The sequence below is a fragment of the Crotalus tigris genome, unplaced genomic scaffold (assembly GCF_016545835.1).
Source record: "Crotalus tigris isolate CLP2741 ecotype Arizona unplaced genomic scaffold, ASM1654583v1 scf7180000017764.6497338, whole genome shotgun sequence".
Lineage (NCBI taxonomy): Eukaryota > Metazoa > Chordata > Lepidosauria > Squamata > Viperidae > Crotalus > Crotalus tigris.
In genome coordinates, this window is record NW_024096619.1 from 124188 (window position 1) to 148189 (window position 24002).

Genomic DNA, 24002 nt, shown 5'->3' on the forward strand with positions numbered 1-24002 from the left:
CCCAAAGCAAAGCTGGCTGAGGAATTCTGGGAGTTGAAGTCCACAAGTCTTAAAGTTGCCAAGGTTGAGGAACCCTGCTGTAGACCACTCTCATTCAACCCTGAAGCCAACACCGCCTGACAGATGCTGACAGTCTTGCTGGCACCCTCAATGCAGAAAGGGAGCGTCAAGAGAACTTGAGTGATGCTTTACCTTGGGGTCTTCAAACTTGGCCCTCAGAATTCCTCAGCGTGTCTAGCTGAGGAATTCTGGGAGTTGAAGTCCACAAGTCATAAAAGGGCCAAGTTTGAAGACCCCTCCCAGAATTCCTCAGCCAGGCATGCTGGCTGAGGAATTCTGGGAGTTGAAGTCCACAAGTCATAAAAAAGCCAAGTTTGAAGACCCTTGCTTTACGTGATCCTGACCCTCATAGGCTCTCCACCAGCAAAATGATATTCAGCTTTTTACTAGCTTCCAACAACTCCCCCCCCCCAAAAAAATCAGTTCATCTGTGATTATTCAGGCTTATATCCAGAGAACTTACCCGGGAGTGTTTTTTGTTTCTCCTCGTCCTTCTGAGCTGCCAAGCAATTTGTTCAGCTAGGCTTCTTGCAGGGAAGCGCTCCTGCAAAGAGTAACTGGTGCAACCTGAATGAGCTTTAGGCATGAAATTCAGTGGGAAGTCAGTTTATCCCTATTCAACCAAACTTCAGACTCTGTTCCCACCACCCGTTTAATAGGGTGGGGAGTATCTGTGTTGTTAAGACCATAAAATAGAGTCAATAGATACAGTTGGCTTTAGCAAGCCCTAACTTGCACAAGGTTAAAATAACTCTCCCAAGTCCGTTGTGTTTGCAGGAGTAGCAAAACCACATTAGTTGTCCCCTTCTTCTGAGCTAAACCTCAAAGATAAAGAGCTAAGAATAAGGAGGGGCTTTAAAAACCAAGTCTCTTCCATCCAGAATGTACCTTTAGTGAACAAGCCACGCCCATTTGCCCAGCCAATGGGTAAGGAGCAGGTGAATTCAACTCTTGCTGAAAAGGCATCTAGATCAGTGGTTCTCAACCTGTGGGTCGGGACCCCATTTGGGGTCGAACGACCATTTCACAGGGGTCGCCAAACAATGCAGTCTGCCATTTTTTTTCCCTTTTACCTTAGCTGTGCTACACCCTTTTATTCTATTGGCTTTTGAAAGCCAATAGAATAGACCAGTGGTTCTCAACCTTTCTAATGCCGTGACCCCATAATACAGTTCCCCATGTTGTGGTGACCCCCAAGTGGCGATCAATAAGAGGGAGTAGGACAGCTAGGGAAAAGGGAAAAAAATGGCGGACAGCGTGGTTTGGCGACCCCCGTGAAATGGTCGTTTGTCCCCAAATGGGGTCCCGACCCACAGGTTGAGAACCACTGGAATAGACTCTCTTGAATAGAGTCTAATTCTATTGGCTTTCAAAAGCCAATAGGAATTGTCCAGACTGTCTCTGCCCTACTGAGCCCGCCAAAAGTCCCATTCTGCAAACGGTGCTGCACCAGTTGAGTAGTCCTCGACTTACGACCGGTTGAGTAGTCCTCGACTTACGACTGGTTGGGGGTCGCGGCATTAAAAAGGTTGAGAACCACTGATCTAGATGGAGTTTTCTTTGGGATGAATTGCTGGTTGGGGATTCTGTGATTTCCAAAGGAAGATTTTTCACTCAAAGGGTGATTTTGAATTAGGGCGGGACTATAATAAGTAAAGAAGTCTGACTGGATCAGTAGCCAAGAGGCTATAAAGGGTTATCTCATGCTATAGTCCTCAAGATACAATATGATTAAACAGTCGAGGGCATCCATAAAGCCTATGAACAAGAGTGGGTCATGTACTCACGACTGCCATCTTTAATGTTGCACCTCTACCCCCTCCCCCCCACACACACACTGGACACCCCTCACCCTAATCCTTGTGTGGTTTACTTTATGAGTTCTTTTTAAAGGAGCACACACACAGAGATATGTAAACAGGCTGAACTTCATCTTCTAAACACGCACAAAATATTGTATTATACATTTAAAATAAAAGTGCAAATCAGCCAAAGATGAGGAAGGAGGACGCCTGACATTACAAGCCAATATCTCCACCAAATGCTCTTTTAAACACTTACATGAGAATCCATTTAAAAAAAAAAAAAAGAATCAGTGCATGTGTTTTCAGGAATCATGAAATGCCATCTTCTACCCCAGACTTATGTTTTATACACCTTCAGACACGCATACAATTGAGTAAAAATCCCAAATCCACAACAATTAACGCTGCACTTCTTCCAGGATTTCCCCCCACACACACACACAATTCTAGAACATCGGGGAGAGCTTTAAATAAGAATTAAGCCTTCCGTTTACTGAGAAATCACAGCACCACGCGCACACACACGTCGGTTTGAGGGGAACCACTGGAGCTGATGGATAGTCAAAAAGATTTTTAGAAGCTACTTTGATTCATTTTAATTTCCAGTTGTCCAGGCTGAGGTCCTCTGGATTTCCTTCGTGTCCTCCAGTAAGTGTGTTCCTCAAATCAGAGGCCCCATATGGTGGAAGACTGACTGAAGGCAAATGACACCGGAGCACTTTCCTACAATCTCAACCTTTAAGACATTTTTTGGCTGGATTTTTTTTTTTTTTTTTTTGCTGATCTTTGGTAGGTAAGATGACGTTGCAGAATTCCCCTGTGCTACGAGGCTTTAAAAACATCCCTTGGAGCAGTGGTTCTCAACCTGTGGGTCGGGACCCCATTTGGGGTCGAATGACCATTTCACGGGGGTCGCCAAACAACGCAGTCCGCCATTTTTTCCCCCTTTTCCTTAGCTGTGCTATTCCCTTTTATCCTATTGGCTTTTGAAAGCCAATAGAATAGACTCTCTTGAATAGAGTCTAATTCTATTGGCTTTCAAAAGCCAATAGGAATTGTCCAGGCTGTCTCTGCCCTGCTGAGCCCGCCAAAAGCCCCATTCTGCAAACGGTGCTGCACCAGTTGAGTAGTCCTCGACTTACGACAGGTTGGGGGGGGGGTCGCGGCATTAAAAAGGTTGAGAACCACTGCCTTGGAGAGAAGCAGAGAAACCTGTCCATCGGATTTCCCCTCAGTTCCTCCATGAACTTAAAATGATTTTTTCCCCCTTAACTTCCCCATTGGTGTTATGCTACTTCACAATCCTATCCATTAAAACACTTACAGAAGGGGCTGCTGTCTTATGCGCATGAAAAGAGCAATGTTCATTGATTCCCCAGTATGAAATCCTATGCAAGTCTGTCTCAAAGTATATAAAGATTAATGCATTTTATACAGGTTGGTTTCCACTTAATGAAAGTAAACGCTAACCAATGGTCCGTAAAGCATCATTTTTTTTTTTAAATATGCAGCCCCCCCCCCACTTCTGCGATGGTGTTGGGTTAGTTTTGCTTCCCCTTGTTTCCTTTTTTTGTTCCTTTTCTGCTTTAGAAATCTTCTACCAGTTTTATCTACAAAGCAATACGAGCCAGTTCTGTTTCTCTTAGGGGAGGAAAGAACAAAGAGGCACTTCTTGATTGGCTGGTAATTCCTAGAGATCCCTTTTTTCAGAGTTTTGTTCCTGACACAAGTGACAGAAGACAGCAAGAGATAGTTTTTTAGGCACTTGGCTGCAGGTTTTCCAAGGCAGCACCCGGCTCTTGGCTATGTCATCAGAATCGGTTTCTGTCGCACTTCCAGAATATCTGGGGGGAAAAAATAAAAAAGGATTACAGAGGGTTATAGGGGGATGTTCCAAGTCCATCCCTTCTATCACAATCACTTAAATATGAGCCAGCCGTGTGCTGCAGCTGCCAAAAAGGCCAACACAGTGCTAGGCTGCATTAACAGAGGAATAGAATCAAGATCACGTGAAGTATTAATACCACTTTACAATGCCTTGGTAAGGCCACACTTGGAATACTGCATCCAGTTTTGGTCACCATGATGTAAAAAAGATGCTGAGACTCTAGAAAGAGTACAGAGAAGAGCAACAAAGATGATTAGGGGACTGGAGGCTAAAACATATAAGAAAAGGCTGCTGGAATTGGGTATGTCTAGTTTAACGAAGAGAAGGACGAGGGAGGACATGATAGCAGTGTTCCAATATCTCAGGGGCTGCCACAAAGAAGAGGGAGTCAAGCTATTTTCCAAAGCACCTGAAGGCGGGACAAGAAGCAATGGATGGAAACTAATCAAAGAGAGAAGCAACCTAGAACTAAGGAGAAACTTCCTGACATTTAGAACAATTAACCAGTGGAATAACCTGCATCCAGAAGCAGTGAATGCTCCAACACTGGAAGTTTTTAAGAAGAGACTGGACAGCCATTTGTTTGAAATGGTATAGGGTTTCCTGCCTGAGCAGGGGGTTGGACTAGATGATCCCTTCCAAATTTATTATATTATTATATGGATCATCGCACAGTCAGCCAGATGTTCAGACTGGATTTGACATTTTGTCTACCTATCGAGTCCTTACCCAGGACCTGGGATAGGCAGATGTGGATGTTTGATTGTATTACAGATATCGTCGCAGGATGGAAGCAGTTCCTAATAAGGCCGCCTTTTGCAATTGACTAATAGCGAATTTGTCAATGCCAATGGTGTTCAAGTGGCGTTCCAGTTGTTTTGGGATTGCACCCAAGAAGCCTATCACTATTGGTACTACCCTTGCTTGCTTTTGCCACAGTCTTTCTATTTCTATTTGTAGGTCTTTGTATTTTGTTATCTTATCCAGTTCTTTCTCTTCTATTCTGCTGTCTCCAGGCACTGCCACGTCCACTATCCAGACTTTTTTGTCTTTCTTATCGACCATTGTTAAGTCTGGGTGTTATGTTGCAGGTGCTTGTCTGTTTGAATTCTGAAGTCCCAGAGCAGTTTAATTTTATCATTTTCTATGACTTTCTCTATTTTATGATCCCACCAGTTTTTGCTTACAGGCAAATGATATTTTTTGCAGATCTTCCAATGCACCATTGTTGCTACTTTGTCATGCCGCTGCTTGTAATCAGTTTGTGCAATCTTCTTGCAACAGCTTACCTAGTGATCCACTGTTTCTTCAGCTTCTTTGCATAGGTGGCACTTACTGTCTGTTGCTGTCTTCTCAATTTTGACTTTGTATGCATTTCTCCTTAAGGCTTGGTCTTGTGCAGCCAGAATTAGTCCCCCGGTCTCTTTCTTTAATTTTCCTGCTCTTAGCCATTGCCAGGTTTTATTATTATCTGCTTTCCCAGCTATTTTTTTAATGTATTGGCCATGTAGTGCTTTGTCTTCCCATGCCTCTATTCTGTTCTTCATTGGTCTTTCTTGTAGGCCAGTTTGGTCTCTCCAGTAGTCAGTAAGCCTTCCTGATATACTAATTTCAGTGCATCTTCATCATTGTTCTTCAGATATTCTTCCAAAGCCATTTTTTCTTCTTCAACCATCTGATGTACTTGTAGCATTCCACGCCCACCTATTTGCCTTGGTAGATAAAGTCTATCAATGTCACTGCGTGGATGAAGGGCATGATTCATTGTCATTATTTTTCTGGTCTGCCTATCCATTGCTTTTAGTTCTGCTTGAGTCCAGTCCACTATTCCAGCTGTGTACCTAATGACTGGGATTGCCCAGGTGTTGATTGCCTTTATGGTATTTCCTCCATTGAGTTTGGATTTTAAGATCTTCTTCACTCTCTTGATGTATTCACCTCTAATCTTTTTCTTGACTTCAGTGTGCTTGATGTTGTTGTGGGGCATCTTGATTCCTTCAGTTTTCATTATTTTTTCTTGTTTAATAGTAAGCGTGGCACATTTGTCCAAGCCAAACTCCATTACAATATCTTGGCTATATATACGGACAGTGTTGAGCAGCGATTCTATTTCAGATGATGTTTTTCCATACAGCTTCAGATCATCCATATAAAGGAGGTGGGATAGTCTGGCAGATGTTTTTGATGTTTGATAGCCATGTCCTGAGTTATTCAGTATTGTTGACAGAGGAAACAGTGCAATAACAAATAGTAATGGTGATAATGAATCTCCTTGAAATATTCCTCTCTTGATATTAACCTCTCCCAGCTCTCACCATTGATCTGCAACTGTGTCTTCCATTGTGCCATCGATCTTTGCACAAATTTTCTGATGTTTCTACTGACTCCTGTTATTTCTAGGCACTTTATTATCCAATCATGTGGCAGAGAGTCAAATGCCTTTTTGTAGTCAATCCATGCCACATTCAGGTTGGTCTTCCTTCTCTTGCAGTTTTCCAAGATCATTTTGTCTATTAGGAGTTGATCTTTTGTTCCTCTGCTATTGGGGCGGTTTCCTTTCTGCTCAGGTGGAAAGAGATTGTTTTCAACTAGATGCTGTTGCACTGCATCAGCTACTACACCAGTTAGTAATTTGAAAGTTGTTGGTAAGCAGGTAATTGGCCTGTAGTTACCTGGTGTTGCCCCTTTTGCTGGATTTTTCATTATTAGGTAGGTTTTCCCAGTTGTTAGCCACTTTTCAATTTCTCCTCCTTGTAGTATATTGTTGAACTGCTTGGCAATGAGTGGGTGTATAACAGTTAGATGTTTCAACCAAAACCCATGCAGTTCATCTTCACCTGGTGCTGACCAATTTTTGATTTTCTTTGCTCTTTTTTCTACCATTTTTGTTGTTATTACTAGTTCTTTCATTTCAACTTCTGTTTTATTTGCATCCACCTCTTTTAACCAAGCCGCATCCTTGTTGTATTTCTTTGGGTTATCCCATATCTGCTTCCAGAACTGCACTGTTTCTTCCTTGTCAGGTACTGACTGATTCCTTGCAGTTTCTCCATTGATGGATTGGTAGAAACGTTTCTGATTGGATTGAAATTGGAGGTTCTGCCTATAGTTTGCAATTCGAGCTTCATATCTACTGATTTTCCTGGCTATAGCTGTTATTTGTTGCTTTATTATTTCCAGTGCTTCCTTGATCTTCCTTGTTTCTAAGTGGTATTTCTTGATTAGGTATTCTTTGGTCTTCTTGTTCTTCAGCTTCTTTTCTTTCATCTGTTCTAGCTTGCTTGCATGTGATCTTAACTTGCTGATCTTATTTTCTAGTCTAACCTTCCATTTTTCTGGTGCACTGTTTGTTTGTTTTTCTTCTTTGTTGATTTTGCATCCCAGGTATTCTGTTATAACTGCAGCTGTGCTGTACATTAGTTGGTTTGTTTCTTGCAGTGAATTGGTGCTTATACTTGATATTGCAGTATTTGCATCTTTTAATGCTTGTGCTAGCTGTTTCTTTGGAACAAGCTTCAATGCAGGTAGCCTTATTCTGTTGTTTTTGTGCTGTTCTAGATGCTCAGTTATTCTTTGTTTCAATTCTTTTATTTCTTTAGAGGGTTTTGTTCTTCCTATTATTATTATTATTATTATTATTATTATTATTATTATATATTATTACTCCCTAGAAATAACTTGCACAGGGATACTTGACTTCATTGATTTGAAGAGGTGTGGAGACCATTAGTGAGACATTTATGAGCAACCGTGTGGTGGAATGTAGTCTGGATTCACAGGCGGGAGGGGCTGTTTCTCAGAGGGCAAAGAGACAGCAGAGCTTGTAATGTCTGGTGGGCAGGAAGAGGACAAGGACAGACCCTTCAGAGTAGTTCACAGAGTGTATCTATACCGTGTTTCCCTGAAAGTAAATCCTACTCCAAAAGTAAGCCCCAGCGGATTTTCAGGGGGTGGGCCTAATATAAGCCCTCCCCCGAAAGTAAGCCCTAGCGCGGGGCGAGTCGACCCAGATCTTCCATGTGGCCGCCGAAGCGCCCCCCCACCACCGGCCTGCCATTGCCCTTCATCAGCGGCCGCCTGTGGAACTGGCTACCACTAGTCCCGCCATCTCTGTCCCATCGAAATTAGAAAGTTTGAACTTTTTTTTTCTTGTCCCACAAACACATGGCGAAGGCTGAGAAGCGAACGGAGAAGCACAATGCAGCTGAATCAGGTTAGTAAAAAAACGTGTGGGGAGGCAAGGGCATCTAGGCGGGGGTGGGCGTGGCAACCTTACCCTATGTGGCTTCGGCAGGTGTCTGGTAGGGGGAGGGAAGCAACTCCACTCCCTGTCACCTGCCTTGCTTCACCTCATAGCGGTGGCGGCAGCCACCGGCTGGGCGGAAGGCAATCCAGTGGGAGCAGCTGGTAGAGGCCAAAAGCGCCCAGCCGGCATGAGAGCTGCAGCGCACGCCAGGGCCTGAAGGGTGCCAGGTTCAGCCCTTAGCCCGGCGCCTGCAGCACTTAGGCATGCAGGCTGGTGCTCAAGCAGCCCAAAGGCGGAGACGTGACCAGCACAGTTCTATCGGTGGCTGCTGGCGAAGGGCCCTGGCAAGCCAGTGGCGGGGTGGCACTCTGGATCTTGGCCAACTCACCCCGTGCCAGGCTCAGCGCCCTTATCACAGCCCACCACTACGGCTGTACTGGTCTGCCACCACACTCTCGCCGCCGTGTTGCTTCTCCACCACATGTACAGGTCCCGCCCCACCTCCGCACGCTCGCGGCCTACTGGTACAGGTACCAGCAAAAACTAAGCCCTCCCCGATAGTAAAACCTAGTGCTTATTTCAGAGCCCAAAAGAAAGTAAGACAGGATCTTACTTTTGGAAAAACATGGTAGTTATTGCAGATAGTTGCTTTAGTCTGTCAAGATTCTGTCTGCAGATAAACAACAAAAAAAAAAACCCTACCCAGAAATTAACCACATGTTGTTCTTCGTTTTTTGGGCCTGACAAAAAGATTGGAAATGTGGAGATTGTGCTTCTGAAATACCTTGATTATTAAAAAGAGGGAAAATGGAATGTTTCATTTCCAAATTTGAAACATCTGGTATTGTTTCAAGACTAAGTGAGTTATACTTTAAATACATTTTAAGTCAAATATTTGATCTGTGTCTAATTATCTGCCTTCATTTTAACTGACCCAGGGCAACCTGTATAGCACTTCACATCTTTCTTTACTTATACATTAGCCCTGATTTGGATCTGGGCCACAACCAGATTGTCAGTCCAACAAGGCAGATCAGATTTAAAAAAAAACAATGCCCTATAGGTCCAGACTATTTTTACTGTATTTGTTATAATAATAGAACCTTTCTAATCTGAATGTGCTTCTCTTCTCCCTCCCTTTATGTTCATGTGAACTAGGGAGGGGCTAGTCTGAGACATTTTCTCAAGTTACTTTCTTGGCTTGGGCTCAGGTCCTTCTTATTTGACCCTTGACTTTCTAGCTGCTCTTCTCCTGTCCTTCAGAAATCCTTTACACCGATACATTGGCAGAATTTCATTCTTCTACAGCAGGGGTTCTCAACCTTGGCAACTTTAAGACTTGTGGACTTCAACTCCCAGAATTCCTCAGCCAGCTTTGCTGGCTGAGGAATTCTGAGAGTTGAAGTCCACAAGTCTTAAAGTTGCCAAGGTTGAGAACCCCTGTTCTACAGCTTCCCTTCTAAAATTCTCTTATCTTCTGAGTCTTCATCATTCCCCAGCCCAAGGCCCCACTGCTCCTTGTTTTTACCCCTAGTCCAGGGGTAGGCAACCCAAAACACTCAAAGAGCCACTTGGACCGGTTTCCCACCAAAAACAAAACACTGGGAGCCGCAAAATCCTTTTGATATCTAAAATGAAGATAACACTGCATATATCCTTTTTTACCTTTATTATAGGTGTGTGTGTGTGTTTGTGTGTGTGTGTGTGTGTGTATATGTATATATACACATTAAAAATAAAAGTAAAAATATGACTCTTGAGAATATCCGTACTATTAAAACAATGATCACCAAGAGAATGCTTTAAGAGAATAAAATTACATACACACAAAGGTAAAAAAAGGATATATGCAGTGTTATCTTCATTTTAAATGTCAAAAGGGTCTCTCTCTTTCTGTCTCTCTCTCTCCCTCCCTCTCTATCTGCCCTTGGTCTGCCACTCCTCTTCCCCCACTCTCTTTCTTTCTCTCTCTCCCTCCCTCCCTCCTCCCCTCTCTCTTTCTCCCCCCCTCCTATCTGCTGCTCACTTGGCAAGCTTCAAGCTGTTGTCCAACAAGCTCGGGGTAGGCAACCTCGTCTCTTTTATGACTCATGGACTTCAACTCCCAGAATTCCTGAGTCAGCCTAGCTGGGCTAGCTAGCTCTCTCCTGCCCTTCCTGCTTCCTGCAGAGACGCAGCAAAGGGAGGAGCTCCACCCAGTAAGCTTTTCAGCTCCTCAGAGAACACTGTGAGTGCACTCTCTTTTACACCCCCTCACACACAGACACTCCCACACACACACACACCCCACACACACACACACACCCCAGACACACACACAGAGAGAGAGAGAGAGAGAGAAGCAGGGACGTGCAATTGCCTCTCTCTGTCTCTGTCTCTCTCTGCAAAGGCAGAGGAGGCTGGGAGCCACAGGGGAAGGCCCAGAGAGCCGCAGGTTGCCGACCTGTGCCCTAGTCAATGGAGACAGAGAAGATAATGGGAGTCCAACAAGGGCAGATGATTGTCTATCAGAGGAATGGGTTTGCTAGGACTAGAACTTCAAAAGGTCCATCAGGAATAATGATTAAGACCCTGGTTCCTGAAAATATCTGAAGGCATTCCCAATATAGTTTCTCACTCACAGGAAGACCAAGTTGTGCATGCACACATATTTGCACCAAGCATGCTAATGTCTGAAAGTGAAAGATCTCAGCAATGGATACCCATGCTTTGATTTTCTGATTGTCCACTGATTGAGCTCTTGGCAATTTCCAGGAAATTTAAGAATATGCACTGAGATTTAATAGATAGGAAGGAAGGAAGGAAGGAAGGAAGGAAGGAAGGAAGGAAGGAAGGAAGAGAAAGGTTATCAAACTTATCAGTGGATAAGCAGAGAACGAACGCCATTGTTCTTCTCTCTTCATTCATTCCAAGAGATACACCAAAGGAATTTTAAGAAGGTAGGAATTGAAAAGCAGAGCAGCCTTACCAGTTAAAATCCGTTGCAAAGGCAGAGTGACATAGGTTAAGTGTGCATAGAGGAGGAAGTTTTCATCCGTTCGGTTCAACTTCAACCAAGAACCCACAAGAGAACGGCCAGTTCCAGATAACGACCGGGAACGTAGGTTTGTTGCGTTATGCAAATCTGTCAGAGAAAAGTTGACTTCAGGAAGGAAACTGATGCATATGCATTGCCTTAATGAATCAGACCAGGTCAATGGGACACCCGTGACCAGTAGCCCCAGATACTCTCATATAAAGGACATCACCACTGAGGGCAAAGGTCAAATCCCAGCCCTTCAGTTCACTGTCATATGTAACAGCAACTTGCTTTATTTACAATAACAATAATAATAATAGAGTTGGAAGGGACCTTGGAGGTCTTCTAGTCCAACCCCCTGCTCAAGCAGGAAACCCTATACCATTTCAGACAAATGGCTGTCCAGTGCTCCAACACTGGAAGTTTTTAAGAAGAGACTGGCAGCTATTTGTCTGAAATGTATAGAGTTTCCTGCCTAGCAGAGGTTGGACTAGAAGACCTCCAAGGTCCCTTCCAACTCTATTATTATTATTATTATTGTTGTTGTTGTTGTTATAAACAGATAATACTCTGCCTAAAGATCAATTTCCTAACATGACTACCATTTTCTTCACAGAATCTGGACAACTAGAGTGAGGCAGTGTACAAATCTGATGATAGATAGATGATAGATAGATAGATAGATAGATAGATAGATAGATAGATAGATAGATAGATCCCATCCTATCCTTGAATTTACCAACTCCAAATCTGATTTAGCCATACCAGAATATTTCGGGTGGTTCTGAGAATCTCTCAGCGCACATTGAATGTGGATAGTTTGATTTCTTCCCCATTTTCACTGGGAAACAAACCAAAAGCACGTCGAGACCCTTTCAACAAGCCAAATGCAAAAAGCAGAAATGTCTGCCCACCCATTCGTCTCGTTCCCTCCTTCCTGACTCACAGCCCTTTAGCGTAATGCTAAAGAAAGGGTGGTGCCCTCCCCAGCAGCTGAGACCCCAGGTTTCCACCGAAGGGTTCTCCCTAATGCTCGCACCTCCATCTTCGTCATCCCGAAAGAATTCCTCACTGTCGTTGGCTGAATGGGATTTCTTCATCTCTGCAATTCGATTTCGGGTCACTTTCCTCTTGAGCGATGGGGAGAAAAAGGAAGGGCGGCTGTTGCGTTCTGGAGTTGGAGGGGTGCTGAAGGACGTGACCTAAGAAGGGGAGAGAAACAGCAACAGGTGAGAAGCAACTGAGATGTATACTGATTGTCTTTGATGGTAAGAGCCAGGGTGGCACAGCGGTTAGAATGCAGCATTGTGGACTAATTCTGCCGACTTCCGGCAGTTCGATCCTGACCGGCTCAAGGTTGGCTCAGCCTTCCATCCTTCCGAGGTCGGTAAAATGAGGACCCAGATTGTTGGGGGCAAAATGCTGGCTCTGTAAAGCACTACGAAGTCGTATATTAGTCTAAGTGCTCTTGCTATTCAATACAGGTAGTCCTCAACTTACAACCGTTCATTTAATGACCGCTCAGTTATAACGGCACTGAAAAAAGTGACTTAGGACCATTTTTCACACTTATGACCACTGCAGCATCCCCATGATCATGTGAATCCAAATTCAGGTGCTTCGCAACTGACTCATATTTATGACGGTTGCAATGTCCCGGAGTCATGTGCCCACCTTTTGTGACCTTCTGACAAGCAAAGTCATGGTAAAGCCAGATTAACTTAACAACCCTGTTACTATTGTATTTCCCTCAAAATAAGGCCTACACCAACAATAAGCCCTAGCTTGATTTTTGGGGGGTGGGCCTAAAATAAGCCCTAGGGCAGGGGTAGACAATCTTGGCTCTTTTATGACTCGTGGACTTCAACTCCCAGAATTCCTGAGCCAGCCATGCTGAGGGGAAAGGGAGAGGTTTCCAAGCTGAGCCATGCTGGCTCAGGAATTCTGGGAGTTCAAGTTCACAAGTCATAAAAGAGCCAAGATTGCCTACCCCTACCCTAGGGGGTGAGGCATACACCTAAAAATCAAGCAAGGGCAGGGGTGGAGGGGGTGGAGTTGCCCCACCTGCCCCGTACCCACTTACCTTGCAATCAGGCCTCTCCTTGCCGGCCCACTACTTCTTCTGAGGCCTCTTCTGCAGCCTGACCTGCATTTCTCAGTCACACGGCTTTCCGGAAGGCCTGTGCATCCAAGAAACGAGCTATGGATTCAATCCATAGTTGGGTTCTGCAAAACCTCAGCAGCCGAGCACCAAGCTATGGATGGAATCCATCGCTCGGTACTCGGCTGCTTAGGCCTTCTGGAAAGGCCTGACTACAAAATGCAGGCCCGAATGCAGCTACAGAACATCGGCCCCAGAAGAAGTGGACCGGCTGGGTGGGGCTGTTGGTGCCGGAGGTGAGGTAAGGTCTACCCCAAAAATAAGACCTGGTGCCTCTTTTGGAGGCAAAATAATAATAATAATAAGACCTGGTCTTTCTCAGCTGTCGTAGTGGAACTGAACAGCATGCTGAAATTTTTGCTCATAAAATCAAGCCATCGGCTTCCACTCTTCTGAAAAACAGCTTTTAATATCCCCCTTGCCCTGGATTTTAATCTGACGCTCTGCTCAAGGCCAACCCAAATTGCCACAAATGGCAAAAACACGCGTGACACAGCATGGTGCGCTGTCTCTAATAACGTACTTTATTCTTTCATGTGGCTTGTGAAAGGAGAAAAAAAAAAGGGAATGTCATTAACAAAGTTAACTTACTCGCTCATGCAGCGGTGAGCCTGGGTTTGAATCTTCTTCTGTGCCATAAGGAGATGTGTCACCCGTGGAAATGCGACCCACCGCCATTTCCGCGTGTCCTTTGGCCTGAGGCCCCTTCATACGCACAAACTCCATATTATTGTATTTATAAAAACCAAAGGACATCCTCTGGGCCATTTTGGCTGCCACGCTCACCTGCAAAAGGTAGTTAAAATTCAAGCCACTACATCAGTGGTGGCGAACCTATGGCACGGATGCTAGAGGCAACACTCAGAGCCCTCTCTGTGGGCACGCATGCCGTCACCCCAGTCCTAGGCCTTCAGCTGGGTTTTATAAAACCTTTTCGCTTTAGGCCTCCACCGCCGTGTGCAAAAAAAAAAAAAAAAAGTTCAATGAGTCAATTTCAACTTCTCACGGGGAAAAAAAAGATCTTGCAAAGTTGGAATTGATTGAACTTTTTAGTCCCACCCAGTCTGCCGTTACCACCGCAGTCACGCCCAGCCAATAGGCCACACCCAGCCAATGGGCCACACCCACCCGGCACTCGACAATGCATAAGTGGGTTTTGGGATGCAGTTTGGGCACTCAGTCTCTAAAAGGTTCGCCATCACTGCACTACATCATTGACATGAATTGCATAGACCTCTTTTAATTCCATTTTCTCCAAGTAGGGCATTGGATCTGCCTTGGTTACCATTACGGGAGATCATGTCCTAAAGAAAGGTACGATCAACTCTCCAACAGTGATCAGCAAATTTGCCCACATTCAATCCTCAGCCTTGCGGACTTTCAATATTACAATATTACAAAAAGTAATATTAAGAGAACTTTAATTGTGGACTGTGCCATCTGTGCTACAGAAAGCTACCCTGATCTGACCTGGTATTTAGCATCTGGATAACAAAACTGTTTTCTCCCATCTTGATCAATGGAGGAATCACTGTCTTGTTGAAACAGGTGAAATGATCTGAGGAGTAATGGAGAACAGCAAGGTCCTTCTTTCCCTGTTGTTACTAAAAGTAGGCTTCCAAGTCCTGCTCTACACACAGGCAAGAAAGCCTTTCTGGTTGTCCCCATGTTATTTATAATAATAATAAAATTGGAAGAGACCTTGGAAGTCATCTAGTCCAACCCTCTGCTCAGGCAGGAAACCTATACCATTTCAGACAAATGGCTGTCTAGTCTCTTCTTAAAAATTTCCAGTGTTGGAGCATTCACTGCTTCTGGAGGCAGGTTGTTCCACTGGTTAATTGTTCTAACTGTCAGGAAGTTTCTCCTTAGTTCTAGGTTGCTTCTCTCCTTGATTAATTTCCATTCATTGCTTCTTGTCCTGCCTTTGGGTGCTTTGGAGAATAGCTTGACTAACTCTCTTCTTTGTGGCAGCCCCTGAGATATTGGAACACTGCTATCATGTCCCCCCTTGTCCTTCTCTTAATTAAACTAGACATACCCAATTCCAGCAACCGTTCTTTATATGTTTTAGCCTCCAGTTCCCTAATCATCTTTGTTGCTCATCTTTGTCTAACAGACAACCTCACCATCTGAAGGACACTCACCCTATTATCATAGACCTTCTTAAGGGCCTCGTAGCGGATGGATCCCTGGAAAATAACGCCTTGGAAAGTGTTGCTTTTGTCACTGGCCACCAGCTCCACACAAACCATCTCGCCTTCCCCTACAGTCATGTCACTAAATACCTAACGAGACATCCAAATAAACCAAAGGAAAAAAATAAATAGTGGCAGAGAAACTCAAGGCCATTTGTCATTGCCTATGGCTAAGTCACAAATGAAAAACTGGGATTTAATAGCACTGCAGGAGTCTATTACCAGGAAACCAAATTCTCAGGAAAAAGTCTGGGGCACTGAATCTTCTGACCATTTTTAAAAAGTAGTTTTATTAGTTATAAACACCCCTAAACCCCAATTTCTTATAATTTACTGCAATCTAAACCACTAAGATTATTTAGATCAATGATTCTCAAACTTGGTAATTTTAAGAGGATTTTAACTCCCAGCTATGCTATCTGAGGAATTTTGGGAGTTGAAGTCCACATATATTAAAACTATCAGGGTTGAGAAGCATTCATTTAGATAAGTGAAACAATGTGAGGAAAAAACAAATTCAGAATCAGAATTAATACTAGGAATAGAAAGGATATTTTAACGTATCTTAAGCACCATTTTTCCAAGCCTCTAAAACCAGTAGAGTTTCATGATGCAGCCCAAAAATGTAGGGGATTTTAAAAATTAGGCTTTTAGTTAATATTCCATCAAACTGTAAGTGATTTAATACCTTTATGTATCAATGTTTTCTGTCAATTTAAAAGGATAAATTTAAATTCTAAGCAAACAGAGCTAAAGATGTCTGACTTAAACAGCACTAATTGCACCATTATTTTTTTTTTAAAAATGAATTATTATCATTCTGCAAATGCAATTCGGGAAAAAATAGCAGAAAAAAGAAAAAGAGAAAGGACCTTTAAAAATATGTTGTAAAATTTCAAAGTAATTTATACAATGGTATAAATCTGCATATTAAAATACTTTATATCAGTCTGAAGCTTTAAGTGAATACCAATGTTAGATTACAACAGCATAATTAACAACTGTTGCCAATATAACTCAAGTCGTAAGTTATAAACTGAGATAAAGACGTTACAGTAATATTTTCTAAACTGGAAAATTTGATATGTTGTAGAAATCATGAAAAATTGAGTTTCACTATCTTATGTTAGGGAAAAAAACAGTCATTGGATGTATTATAAATCTATTTATAAGATGGGATTCCAAAAACGTCCACATTCAATTAATCTCTATATCAGATTTATTTTATTATATATGAAATTAATTTTTACAATTACACATAGTCCCAAACCTTCTACATTCTTCCACATAAGGGACCTACTCTGAGAGAGGACCTACCTCTTCAAAGTTGTCAATCATAAAAAATATATTTGGATAGCTAATCTTCGATTCCTCGCCCTTGCTGTCCATGGGGTGTTTACTTGGAGATGCAAAGACTTGCTGGAAAAGACCATTTGGAAAATATGATATAGCTTGCAATATATATACACAGTACAGTGGTTCTCAACCTTTTTAATGCCGCGACCCCCAACCGGTCGTAAGTCGAGGACTACTCAACCGGTCGTAAGTCGAGGACTACTCAACTGGTGCAGCACCGTTTGCAGAATGGGACTTTTGGCGGGCTCAGCAGGGCAGAGACAGCCTGGACAATTCCTATTGGCTTTTGAAAGCCAATAGAATTAGACTCTATTCAAGAGAGTCTATTCTATTGGCTTTCAAAAGCCAATAGAATAAAAGGGAGTAGCACAGCTAAGGAAAAGGGGGAAAAAATGGCGGACTGCGTTGTTTGGTGACCCCTGTGAAATGGTCGTTCGACCCCAAATGGGGTCCCGACCCACAGGTTGAGAACCACTGACATAGTAGGATGTTCAGCTATGACAAGGGTAGGCAACCTTGGCTCTTTTATGACTCGTGGACTTCAACTCCCAGAATTCCTGAGCCAGCATGGCTTGCTCAGGAATTCTGGGAGTTGAAGTCCACGAGTCATAAAAGAGCCAAGGTTGCCTACCCCTGAGCTATGACCACTAGTCGGAGAAGGAAATGCTGGTGCAAGTTGACACAAATTATGCAACAGTACTATTTATGCACTGACACGTGGTACACAATATTATTGTGATATCGTCCCTTTTATACCTATAGAAGCTGCAGTCCAACTCATGAAGTGCAGAAGTATGATTCTGTAGGTGGTTGTTTGGCATAGTTTTCCACTCTCAAGGAAGATGAAAAAAAAATGTAAATGTAAAAGAGAAGAGATAAATGCTGCTTCACTCAACTTGCTAGTGTTATTGAAATTATAAATTGTACACACCAAGGTTGCTATTAAATTTCACTGACTTCCTGAATTTGTTTTGTCTTTGTACCCCTAAATTTGTTCTGTGTTTTTATTCTCAATTGGTATTCAGATTTAGGGTGAATTTAATGCAGGTTTTGTGGATTTCTAGAATCTGCAGGAATTGTGTTATTTGTTTTTACTTTTATTTAATCATCTCAATCATGGAAGAATAAAGCTTCACTTTTTAAAAGTTGTAATTGAGAGACAAGCAGATTTCACAACAAAATTCAGAATTCTGCATTTTCAACTTGCTGAGTAGATAGAATAGAATAGTAAACTATGTGGGCATTGAATTTACCCAAAAATTGAGCAAATTTAAAAAGTCCCACAGTTACTGCTTCTTAAGAATCAATGGTAGATATGCTGTTCAATTGGACTTTAAAAAAAAACTGTAAAGCATTACTGACACCGACAGAAATATCAAACGCTTTAATCCAAGATCATATAAGATTGTAAACCTGGATCCTCCAAGGATAGATCAAGAGATGCTACCCTTCAGAATGTGTCTTCTGGCATTCTTCCCATCCTTTTAATGGAAGCTTGGGCTTAGAAAGGAGGAGTTGCCAACATCTGGAACCCCTGCCCACCTGCCTTTTCCACAAGGATATGAAGGAAGAAATCTGGGGAAACGTTCTCTGAAGACCCCAGAGGAATCCACCACATTTTCAACTCAATCCTTTTGCCATCTTCTCCAGTTACAGTAAAGCGGATCCCGTTCTATTTTATTTTTAGAGAGTTATCCTAGTGACAGACAGAATGTTGGATCCTTCCATATCCCATCGACTTGGAAGGAGTAGCAAACTTGTAAAACTGGGCTTCTTCAAGTCCTCCCAGACCCTTTACCAACAATGGTTAGGCCTCTAGTATACTCTTCTGGGTAACAAAGGATTGCATCTATGTATGTGTGCATTTCTATTCTCCCTGTGTTTTGGGTCCAAGTGTCTATGTTCTGATGGGGAAGCACAAAGAGGGATTATATGTTCCATACTGGTAAGGTGACCAACCGGAGGACAGTCCTCCTTTTGTAAGTTCTGTCCTCCCTCAAAAAGTGTCCTCCCACATGTCCTCCTTTTCGATATTTGAAGACTAATCTGCATGGCTTTTTTTCCCTCATAGAATGCTCAGAATGGCATTCTGGCACCTTTTTTTGATGGGTTTTTTTTTCAGCTTTTGCATGAGCTATGCTACTCCCACTATTGGCTTTCGAAAGCCAATAGGAATTGCTGTTGAGCGCGCCAAAACACCCGATTGGCAAACTTTGCACATGCAAGTTGTCTGTATTATTGTTGCAATGAATAAAACGTTTCTTTTATTTATGATATTTTTTTCTTCAATTTATTTGTGTCCTCCTTTTCATTGTAAAAAAGTTGGTCACCTTAATACTGGGTCACATGGCCAGGAGGGAAGAGGGCTTGAAATGCAGCAGTCCCATCAAGATCAATTTTCTGATAAACTCCAAGCTGGATTCAGCCCATTTTCAAACTAGGTGTTTCTTTTTGCTGGCTCCCCCCCCCCACACACACACACTGCAAACGTGGTTGTGCTCTGTTCAGTTTGGGGAGGTTATCCTGCAGATTGATAGGCAGACAGAATCCTGAACCTTTTCCCCTAATTTCTTTCAGTCACCCTGTTGACTTGGGAACAGTATGAAGGGTCTGGCTTGAGGAAGTGGGAAGCAGAAGAAGAGGAGGGATTAATTTGATGAATGTGTATTGACAAATTGATTAGGGGAATTTTTACTAAGCCATTTGAAATTCTCCTCAAGGCTGTTCTGGGGTTATGTCTGGGGCTGATTAAAAACTACTTGAGCTGTATAAGAAAACCATAATATATGTAACATGGAACAAGTGGTATGACTGGTTGGAGACTAGAAATAATAGAGGAGAAAAAATATGGAAAGGTCAAAAGTGAAAATATGTGTATAATAATGTATAATAATAATAATATGAATTATTCTTAGTAAGAAGTAGAATATGAAGGAAGAAAAATGTAAACAAGAAACAATGGGGCAATAAGGACAAATATTCTAAAGAAGAATAAGAGGAGAAATGTAAATAATAGAAGATTATCGTTACTTAATTGCTGTTAAGAAAAAGGGGAAGTATATACTGTGTGTGTATGTGTGTTGTGTTTTGCTTTGTTTTGTTTTGTTTTGTTGGTTAAAAATAAAAATTAAAAAAAACCCATAATATAAGTTCATGGGGGGGGGGGGAAATGGGGCAAAGGCTGAAGCCCAAAGGAGGAGACACACTTCAAAGTTCCCACATTGCAGAGTTGCTCACCTGGGATTTCTTTTTATGGATGTGAATATCCCCTCCATCTGAACGAGTACATACCGCACACGTCACTACATAATCCAGCTGAAAGAAAATCAAAGTATTGGTAATGAAACGCCCATCAGATATCAGATTTCTCATTAGGTTTTCCTCTGTGTACATGTCCAGATGCCCAATAGAAAATAGAAGATCCTTCAGTTTTCATTTAATGACATACTCTGAAGCTATTTCACAATAGAAGTCAGATTCTTTCTTGTCAGGTTTCATGTTCAATTGCAACTAAAGGTCAATGCAATCCTACAGGTCACCTGCTGCTTCATCTAGATTTTCCATAGCTCTTGCCTCTTCTTGGATCTATGACCTCTTATCTCTCCATCATTCCTTCTTCCAACCTTCTTTTCCTAATCTGTGTGCATGTAAAACTTTCTCAAAAAACTTTCAGGGTTTTTTTTTTCTCCTTTGGCTCAGCCTACTCCTTCTGTCCTGCATCCATCTGAGCATTGCATAGTTCAACTGATGAATGGGGAGTGAATCCTTCTTCCTGCTCTATTGCTCAGCAAACCACCAAGAGAAATCCCAGCCACCCCTACACATAAAATTATTTAGGCCAGTGTTTCTCAACCTTGGCAACTTTAAGATGTGTGGACCTTAACTCCCAGATGTGAGGACTTCAATTACCAAGGTGTGTGGACTTCAACTCTTCCCCCTGGGAAATTCTGGCTGTTGAGTTCCACACATCTTCATAGAATCATACAACCACAGAGATTGGTTGTGTGATTGGAGGCAGGAATCGTTATTTCATCATGGAAAAATGGTTGTCCAATCTTTTCTGGAAAATATCCACAGACAGAGTACCCATCACTCTGGGAGGCAAGCTGTTCCATTGATTAATCGTTCTCGCTGTCAGGAAATTCCTCATTTCCAGATTGAGTCTGATGAGTTTCCATCTGTCGCTTTTTATCCTGTCCTTGGGTGCTCTGGAAAATAAGTCAACCCCCTCTTCTTTGTGGCAGCCCTTCAAATATTGGAAGACTGCTACTAGGTATCCCCTAAGCTTTCTCTTAATGAGGCATCTTTAAGTTGTCAAGGTTGAGAAACACTGCTTTAGGCCATTACAATGTGGCTTCTAGATGAGAGAAGAGCATAAAAAGAAGATTCCTTTAAAGCAGGCAAAGGATAAGAAAAACTCAAAGTTATGGAAGAGGGATTCCATGGAGGCCAGCAGATTCAGCACTTGGTAATTTGATTAGTTAGTTGTCTTTCATCTTAATTCTGCAAACTCACTGAACAGTTATTTTCCTGAGATATTAAGAGACCAAGGAACTGGACCGTTTAAATCAGGGGTTCTCAACCTTGGCAACTTTAAGACTTATGGACTTCAACTCCCAGAATTCCTCAGCCAGCTTTGAAGTCCACAAGTCTTAAAGTTGCCAAGGTTGAGAACCCCTGGTTTAAATTATATCAATAGTCTTTGAAGAAAAGAATATGTTTAAACTCTTCCCTAGGAAAATACCATACCATTGTTCAGCAACCTTATAAATAAGTAATCCCTCAAAGGTGGAATAGAAATCTAACAAGTGGTGTACACTTTAATCCTATAAAATAAAAATATGTTTTCAAATTTAAACTGAAGGGCTGTTGGTTAATCTAATAATTCCTGGAGCTGGGACTAGACAAAGGAGAGGAAAAAATTAAGAGGTAGGGGCAACATGAAGCTTAAACACTTCTTGCGTCGTCCCCACAAGCAAAGTTCCAAATATTCTGGTCCTGTCCACTTTGGATTCTAGAAGTCAGAATCGTCCAAAGGGTTTGCTCACTTTTGTCCCCTACCTAATACATTGAAATACTTCAGACGCTTTCAGAAAAACAGATTTATTTATGCTGTTGGCTTATTGCAAGAATTTGATTGCAGCGTTTCAGTTTCAAGAACAGAACACAATCGCAAATTAAAATCCAATCTGAAACAACAATATAACATTTTATTTTTTTTTTTAAGAAAAGCCAACAGCAGGGCAACTTTCTATAAATCATTACAACCCCTGGAAATGAAACAAAACCCCAAAGGAGCGTGTGATGTCTGGCACTTTGATTCGTAACAACAAAGGTAATTTAAGACTGACAATTAAAAAAAAAGCAGTCTAGTTTTTTTTCACTCCGGTACCCCACTCCAAGTGGCTGCCTTGTCCAGGAGATAATGAATGACACCATAGTATCCTTATCCATTCTGCACTGCTATAGCAGTGGTTCTCAACCTGTGGGTCGGGACCCCATTTGGGGTCGAACGACCATTTCATGGGGGTCGCCAAACCACGCTGCCCGCCATTTTTTTCCCTTTTCCCTAGCTGTCCTACTCCCTCTTATTGGTGGCCACACCCACTTCGGGGTCACCACAACATGGGGAACTGTATTATGGGATCACGGCATTAGAAAGGTTGAGAACCACTGTGCTATAGGATCATCGGCCTGCATGTAGTCTCTTTAGTCAAGCTGAAACTGCTGAGGAACAGATAGCCTTACTACAGGTTTAAAGAGATGGGAAGTCTGGAAATGACCGACTGATTGATAGATCATGCAGATTTAAGCTAAGGTACCATTTTTATTCTTAAATACCCCACAAATTGCAGGCATCCCCCTCTCCTAATGGCAGCAAGCTTTGGAGAAGAGAAAGACTGAAGTCACCTTCTGCAGTATAAGGTTCAAGTAGACGCTCTCCTCCCAATCAATATCAGGATCTCCCAAACCTGGGAGCTTCTTGGAATCTCTGCGATATACTTCAACGTCAACCTGCTAAAAGAAAACCCAACAGCACAGGTAAGAATCATACTTTAATTGGAAAGCTCGTATTTGGGGGTTCAGGAGTTCCATTAGGAAGGACAGGGATTAGCTCCCAAGTTCAAGTCAAATATGGATGGTACCTGACTAACTTCTCCATTTCCACCCCTTTTCCCATACATTCAGGTTAATCTGAACTGGGAAAGAGGTTCCCATCGTTATCTTTCAAACATGATGAGCCGAGGTGGCGCAGCAGTTAGAGTGCAGTACTGCAGGTCACTTTAGCTGACTGTGTTCAGCAGGTCAGCGGTTCAAATCTCACCGGCTCAGAATTGACTCAGCCTTCCATCCTTCCGGGATAGGTAAAATGAGGACCCAGATTGTTGGGGGCAATGTAAATATATATATACATTGCTTACTGGTGTACACCGCTTAGAGAGTGCTTGCACTTAAAGCGGTATATAAGTCTCATAAATAAATAAATAAATAGCCCTTAAGAAAAGTTACCTTCCCTATGGGAGAATTTCAGTAATGTAGTGTCTAACATCTTTCTTCCATTTAGTATTTTTACTCTTATTGCCTCTTCTGTCAGGTTATTGTTATGCTGTATGTCCTTTATTAAATATTGACTCTATCATTTATGAGATATCTACATGACACCCATACTTCTAGGGTGTGGCTTACAACGTCCATCAAGAAATTATGACAGATTGGTAATATGTTGATTTCTACAGTCAAGAGTTTGGCTAATCTTGAAAACAGCTAAACAAGCTTAGAAAAAGTTGGTATGTTCCATTTAATCTTGATGTTTTAGGGTCAGCAGGTTGGAAATGAGTGATTATGGTGGCATCTTTGAGCTTTTAATTATGATTTTGTCAGATCACAAAAATAGCTACCCAAGATTAGATCTGTAGCCCATGCTAAGTAAGTCAGGAAAAGGAAACCTAAATGTGGTCTGTAGAGTCTTCATGGGTCATGCTTGATTCCAGGAATTCTCTATTTTTTAATATTGATTGACTTTATTATTTGTAAAAAGAGCTATGTATGTAAAAGTCCACTGAACATTGTAAAAAGATTCTTTCAGTTAGAACAATTAATCAGTGGAACAACCCGCCTCCAGAAGTTGTGAATGGTCCAGCACTGGAAGTTTTTAAGAAGAGACTGGACAACCACTTATCTGAAATGGTGTACAGTTTCCTGCCTGAGCAGGAAAGACCTCCAAGGTCCCTTCCAACTCTATTATTATTATTACCATTATTATTATTA

General features: G+C 42.2%; 1 protein-coding gene and 1 long non-coding RNA gene across 3 annotated transcripts in view; one reads left to right on the top strand and one right to left on the bottom strand.

Moving 5' to 3' along the window:
• Positions 1-3355: 3355 nt before the first annotated feature.
• Positions 3356-24002, bottom strand: part of KIAA0930 (KIAA0930 ortholog) — a 62867-nt gene continuing 42220 nt past the window's right edge. The window contains exons 3-10 of one of the 2 annotated variants that reach the window (XM_039341396.1): positions 22644-22748; positions 19971-20048; positions 16695-16796; positions 15327-15467; positions 13771-13965; positions 12058-12220; positions 10968-11123; positions 3356-3709 (exon numbers count right to left, since the gene is read on the bottom strand). In XM_039341396.1, coding sequence (XP_039197330.1) covers positions 3669-3709; positions 10968-11123; positions 12058-12220; positions 13771-13965; positions 15327-15467; positions 16695-16796; positions 19971-20048; positions 22644-22748 — 981 coding nt within the window. In that variant the 3' untranslated portion in view covers positions 3356-3668. Of the gene's footprint in view, positions 3710-10967; positions 11124-12057; positions 12221-13770; positions 13966-15326; positions 15468-16694; positions 16797-19970; positions 20049-22643; positions 22752-24002 lie in introns of both variants that reach the window. The other variant, XM_039341395.1, reaches the window with a different exon arrangement.
• LOC120307108 lies at positions 12933-22686 on the top strand. The gene is made up of 3 exons (XR_005556447.1): positions 12933-13420; positions 21961-22068; positions 22589-22686. It is a non-coding gene; the product is annotated as an uncharacterized LOC120307108 (long non-coding RNA).